At 36.9% G+C, this 6,566-nt stretch overlaps 1 protein-coding gene across 1 annotated transcript; it reads left to right on the top strand.

The window, feature by feature from the left end:
* The first annotated feature begins 538 nt into the window (after positions 1-538).
* LOC133798636 (ABC transporter D family member 2, chloroplastic) lies at positions 539-5,885 on the top strand. The gene is made up of 10 exons (XM_062237045.1): positions 539-829; positions 917-1,112; positions 1,230-1,297; positions 1,819-2,145; positions 2,262-2,426; positions 3,169-3,397; positions 3,651-3,898; positions 3,996-4,305; positions 4,817-5,085; positions 5,286-5,885. The coding sequence occupies exons 1-10, from the start codon at positions 602-604 to the stop codon at positions 5,469-5,471; spliced, it is 2,226 nt and encodes a 741-aa protein (XP_062093029.1). The 5' UTR covers positions 539-601; the 3' UTR covers positions 5,472-5,885.
* Positions 5,886-6,566: the final 681 nt, after the last annotated feature.

Genomic DNA, 6,566 nt, shown 5'->3' with positions numbered 1-6,566 from the left:
TTCCTATAACGTCAATTTGGAGTGGGGGGATGGAGGCTTTTCAGGAGTTTTGGATTAATAAGGACAAAAAAAGGAAAACTGCAGCCAGTTAGTAGGAGATATCTAAGGGTATGTGAGTAATACTCATCCAAACATTCAAATCTCACCGTTGGAAATGGATCCAATGACTCAACATCAATGAAGGTCTAAGTCTTTCAATTTCGATTGAGGGACTAAAGAATTGCTTTTTTTTTTTTTTGGAATGAAAATATATTTCTATTTGCTATTAGCTCTGGTTCTATAAGTGAGAGGTTAAATGAGAGTGAGTGGGGCCATGGATGATGGCGCCCCACTTCCATGCATAGTAGTTACGGAGACGCCACATCTCTTCGTTCACAACCACAACCACAACCACAACCACAATCCCCACGCTCACTCATGTGTCATTTTCATCATATATCAAAACTAATTCACCATTAACAAAAGCAAAACTACACAGAAATAAAAATAAAAATTATAATAAAATAGTGTCGAAAGAAAGAAAAGTAAGAGAGAGAGAGAGAGAGAGAGAGAGAGAGAGAGAGAGAGAGATGGTGTAAGCGGAAGCCTAGCTAGAGAAAGAATGACGATGGCCTTTGTCTCACAACAAGCTCATTTCTCTTTCTCATTCTCATTCTCATGCCTCCATTACCACTACCATTCCAATTCTCTCCCAATGCCCTCTTCTACCTCTACTACTACTCCCACACTTCGCCGGACCAGGAGGAAGACTAATCTCACTTCTTCCTTTTTATGTCGTTCGGCGACGGAGCCACTGCCAACGCCTCCTGCTGCTCCATTACCTGACAAGGTTTTTATAATTGGATTTTGGATTTTGAGGGGTGGGAAATTGAATGGTGGATTGTGATTTGTGTGTGTGTGGACCTTTCTTTTACAGGAAGTGAAGAGGAAGGTTCCGGATCTACAGACACTGCTCAGGCGATTCTGGAAGGTGGCGGCTCCTTATTGGTCGTCTGATGACAAAGCCCAGGCCAGGTTGCGACTCGCTGGTGTATTCGCTCTCACTCTTGGTACAACTGGCATAAGCGTTGGCTTCAATTTTCTTGGCCGTGATTTCTACAATGCTCTAGCGAGTCAGTATTCTCGCTCACTCAGTCTAATTCATTCATTCATATGCATTGGATTTCTTTTTTTATTATCAATGAGTGAGGACTCACTGACTGATTTTCTTGAATGATGAAACACTGAAGACAAGGACCAAGAACAATTTACCAAACAACTGCTTTACTACTTGGGTGGCTTCGCTGGTGGAATTCCGGTGAGCACACAAATTGCTGCATTTTCGCATTAGGTATTCCTCTGCTGCTTCTGTGTTTCTCTCACACGATTCCTAATAGATTCACCCCCACATAGCCAGATATCACCTACATGCTATTCATAAACAACGTAGAACAAGTATTAGCACAAAGGCTACGGGCATTCTTCATTGATTTCCTGATTCATCCTTTTTTTTTCTTCATTACAATTGCTAGAGAAGCCCCTATAACACTAGAAAAAACAGGATGAAATATTTCTTAATTGGGGAGGATTATATATTGCTCTTACTGGGTTATCATATTTGAAAGCAACAGCAAGAACCTTACTGGGTTACTAAAGGATTCTGTATTGCTTTACTGAACTACATGAGGATTGTATATTGCATTTCTGGCTGTCTTTAATTGAAAGCAACAGCTAGAACACTAGAATGGTTGGAAACTGGAACCGGTTATTCATTTGCAGTTGCTTTACTTTGCCGGTCTTATCTTTTATATAATTGTTCCATTTGATACTGTTCTGCAGGTTTTTGTGTTGAGAGATTATGCGAGAGATACTCTTGCTCTGAGATGGAGGTCTTGGATGACAAGCTATTACATGGAGCGCTACCTAAAGAACCAAACCTTTTACAAAATTCAATCACAGTCAATTATTGATAACCCAGATCAGAGGATTGTTGATGATCTTAGTTCTTTCACGGGCACTGCCCTTTCCTTCTCTTTAACGATTTTCAATGCAGTGGTGGATTTGATTTCATTTAGTAACATCTTGCTTGGTATCTATCCTCCTCTGTTTATTGTTCTTCTTGTGTATTCCATCGGCGGAACAGCTATAAGTATCTTTCTTGGAAGGGTAATTTTGCAACATTCTTTCTCAGTCTCTTCAGGGATCGTAGTCCCTGACATGCTGTTTTGGCCTATAATAGAATCAATCAAGATTAATGGGATTTAATTTGTCTGTAATTTCAGGAATTGGTCAGTCTAAATTTCTTGCAAGAAAAAAAAGAAGCAGATTTCCGTTATGGCCTTGTCCGCATTCGAGAGAATGCTGAATCAATTGCTTTCTATGGCGGTGAAGAAAACGAAATGCGACTTCTGCTGCAACGATTCAAAAGCGCCTTTGAAAATCTAAGTGTATGGTTATCATCTCCTTCTTGAGTTTTTTGCAGAGGCAGTTTTATGTTTTTGTGTTTAAATATTCTACTTAAAACACTGGTTCTTTATTGTCTCCCTGGAGACCATCATTAAATACTCTAATCGCTGGTCTTTTGATTCATTTCTTATCTAAAGCAGAAAAATGTTTTAATATGCTTTTAGTCTTTGGGGAAACTTAACTGCACATATCACTAAAATGTTTAATCTAAATCTAAAAGGAACTTAATATTAGCTATTCGAAGGTACATATTCCAAAATTTGGTTAGTTAAACCCTTGAGAGGTCGGTCCAGTGATCAAGCCACTGGTTTTCCCCTGTATGTTTAGGGCTCTGTTCCTCTTGGAATCTAAGTAAAGTTTCCTACCTCCAAAGGACTATGGCTCAATGCTTGATAAGGGAAAAGATTAAAGAGTGATAACAGTTATTATTAGAGTTTAAAAAAGTAACAATGTATATGAAATAGATATTCTTAAGCAGTATTTAATTGTACTTGAGATTTTGCATGGGCTGCTTTGGTCGCCTCCAAGTTTAGAACTTCGATTTGAGGGATGAAACAGATCGGGTTGTAAAACCCTCTTTTCATTTTGGTAGCTATTATTTTTTTTTTTGGGGTAAGTTCTCGATAGTAGTGTGTTTTAAGGCTGTTTCGTATTTCAAGTTCGTCTTACCCTACTTTTATATATATTTATATAATGTATCTCATTATAATTTTTACTCTGCAGCAATTGCTGATTTCTTCGAGAAATCTTGACTTTTTCACCAGTGGCTATCGCTACCTCATTCAAATTCTTCCTGCTGCTCTTGTTGCTCCTATGTATTTCTCAGGAAAAATAGAGTTCGGTGTCATTAATCAGTCAGTATCTGCTTTTAATCACATCCTTGGAGACGTCTCTCTTGTTGTGTACCAGATTCAAGCTATCAGTGCATTTTCAGCAATAATCGATCGACTAGGTAATATATTTTGTCCTTTGTTTTCCACCATGTAATTACTAGACTCTGATTATTTTAAGGTGCCGTTGTTCTCATCAATATCTGTTCCATATGTACGAGTAAGTTGCAGTTTTTAGTAAAGTTCTTGTTAATTTCTATCTTGTATTATTTGTGTCAGTGCATGCATGTGATCCAGCATGCTTAACATACTCATACTTGGTGAGGATGTTTTTAAGAATAGTTGAAAAGTGGTAACAGCTCATGCTGTTTGCAGGTGAATTTGAGGATGTTCTGGATAGCAGTGGGAGTTCCAACAGTATTTCTGATCCTGTGGAGGAGATACATCTTGCATACTGTTGTAGAACCGGTGGCTCACCCAATCTTGCATTAAATGGATCCGTACCTGTACACAAGTGCCAAAAGTTACTGGGTGTAGAGGGATTGACTGTACAGACACCAGGAAGTCAATCTACGTTAGTCAAAGACTTGTCTTTTGTAATTAACCACAAGGAGCATCTATTGGTTAGTAAATTAATATGTATTTTAAGCTTTAGATATTATAACATGAAATGATGGTTTTTAGTACGAATAAATTTACCTTTATGTGATCATGTAATAGATCACTGGACCTAGTGGGAGCGGTAAGACTTCTTTATTAAGAACTATGGCTGGTCTCTGGAGTACTGGAAGAGGAAAGATCACATTTTATGTGGAAGATGAAGAACATCTCCAGCCTCCCACTCCTTCAGATTTGAGTCCTCTTGAAACCGATACTACTCATGATTTAGACAAAAAACTTGAAAGATCTGTGTCTAGAAACAGTAGAAGTGTATTTTTCCTTCCTCAAAGACCATACATGGTTTTGGGAACACTTCGTCAACAATTGCTTTATCCAACATGGTCTGTTGATGCAATTCCCACGTCAGATGGTACAAACTTCATTCCTTGCCTTCAGATTTTTAATTTCATAAGCTGCTCATATGAACTTAGTTGCTATAAGAATTTATGCTCCGTGCATTTGTAACTGCTGTAAAGCACATTTCTTTCGTTTTTCTTTTCTTTCATGGAAAACTGCACGCACGCTCCCCTCTTGAAAACTAGTTTTCTTCTATCAGCCTCTTTATCTTTTCAAAGATAAGACAATTTGCAACACAACTTTTCTTTTCTTTTTGTTTTTCAGTAAAAGATGAAAAATACATAATGTTCTATGCTTCCATATATAATTTGTGCTCAATTTGAGCTCTTTGTTACTTGTTTACAAACATGAGCTCAATTTGAGCTCTGTCCCTTTCTTACAATAAATATGACAATATATGTTGCATAGTATATGTGTGTGCTGCATTAGTGTTTGACAAGTCCAGATTACAGTGTTGCCATTTGTGGAAAAAAAAGCATTTTCTAATGTCATGCAACTCCTTTGTGCCTTATATAATGTCCCAGATTCACTGCCTTTCTTGATGGGCATATCAAACTCTGAGAATACAAGATCAGAACGTAATAAGCCCACAACAGAGGATATAATACAGGTTTTGGAGAATGTTCGTCTTGGATATTTGTTGTCTCGTTTCAATCTTGATTCAACATATGAATGGTCTAGTGTTCTATCCTTGGGGGAGCAGCAACGTCTTGCTTTTGCCCGTCTTTTGCTTTCAAAACCAAGTTTGATTCTCTTGGATGAGTCAACAAGTGCTTTGGATGAGGCTAATGAGGTACTTATTCCATCATGCACATTCACTGTGAAAGTTTTGTAATTATCTAAGAACGAAGAAAAAAAAAATAGGTTCTCACATATTTTACTATGTTCTTCTCATAAGTTGTGCAATTAATTCATTTTTTTTATACCGCTACTCAATTGGATCCCAAGCTCAACTTAATCAAGATGTTTTTTTACCTACACTTCTCTTGGCAGGCTCATTTGTATCGAGAAGCTGACAAAGCTGGTATAACATTTGTAAGTGTTGGCCACAGGCGAACCCTTTACGGTTTCCATAGGAGAAGATTGAACATATCGACTATGGATTCCAGCAACAATCAGCGAAATTGGTATATCGAATTGATCGACCATGACAGTTCGTATAATATGTCAAGTTTTTAGTTATAAAAGTTTGAGGCTTATACGATTTGAGGGTCCATAATAGGAGAATGAGCTTCTTTGCTTTGTTAATATCATCCCTATTTTAAGAAAACTCATTCCAAAACATCAATGAATGAATTTTCTTACCTTTATTTATAATCTTGGTCCTCCCTCGCTACATCTAATGGAAGACATACGATGTTGAGACAATGACTTGGAGAGGTTTGAAGAATGAACTTACAAAAGCTTATGAAAGATCACGATTATTATAAGTTGTTGCAGTCTTGCATATAAAGAGGGCTTTAACAAAGCAATCATGTAGCTGCTGGAACTTGTACAGCTGATAAATTTTAGTTGTTGGAAACAAATTTGTATTGAGTTTAAGAGCTCATGAAATTAGCATGGCAATTTGAATAAAAAAGTTGTTAATTCTTATGTATTCTTTCATAATGGGTTTTTTCCCCGAAAATAACTTTTTGTTTTATCTTGAAGTTAAAAAAAATGGTGTTTAATTTTTTTCTATTTAAAAAATGTGGTGTTTCAATCGTATAGCAAGTATCTTTGTGAAGTTCGCTGGCCTGCATACGCATTTGAACTTAGTTGATTCTCTACGACTCTTTAATGAAATTAGTTTGGTGTGACGAAATCTCTTTGGAACTTTCGGTAAGGCTTGGTCTTGTTCATCGTCCTGGTATCAATCTAGGCTCTTTGTCCATCCAAATCGTGTCTTGTGATGATGAATCTTTCGTTCATTTTTTATTTTCATCGTAATCTCATTTTGCATCTACTCATTTGTGGCTACTATCTCATCTGCTTTTAATTTTTTTTTTCTTTTTTTCTCTTTCAAAATTAGATCTCCTTTTTCTCTTTCCTCTTCTCTTTTTCTCCAATTTTCTCTGTTTTCTAATCTACCTGACTGAGTTTTAATGTCCTTTGATTTTTAAGTGGGGTTTATGGTATGGTGATTAAATCTAAAATTAGGGCTATAGACTACTGATTTCGACCTGGAATTATCATTGCGAATTTTCTATATAATATCCGATTACAAGTCTTATCCCTTTTATGATCTTTGCAGAGAAAATGAATGTTATTATCTGGAATGCTCGAGGCTTGGGG

The sequence above is a fragment of the Humulus lupulus genome, chromosome 8 (assembly GCF_963169125.1).
Source record: "Humulus lupulus chromosome 8, drHumLupu1.1, whole genome shotgun sequence".
Taxonomy (NCBI): Eukaryota; Viridiplantae; Streptophyta; class Magnoliopsida; order Rosales; family Cannabaceae; genus Humulus; species Humulus lupulus.
Note: the sequence above shows the minus strand (reverse complement) of the source record. Positions and strands in the feature narration are given on the sequence as shown.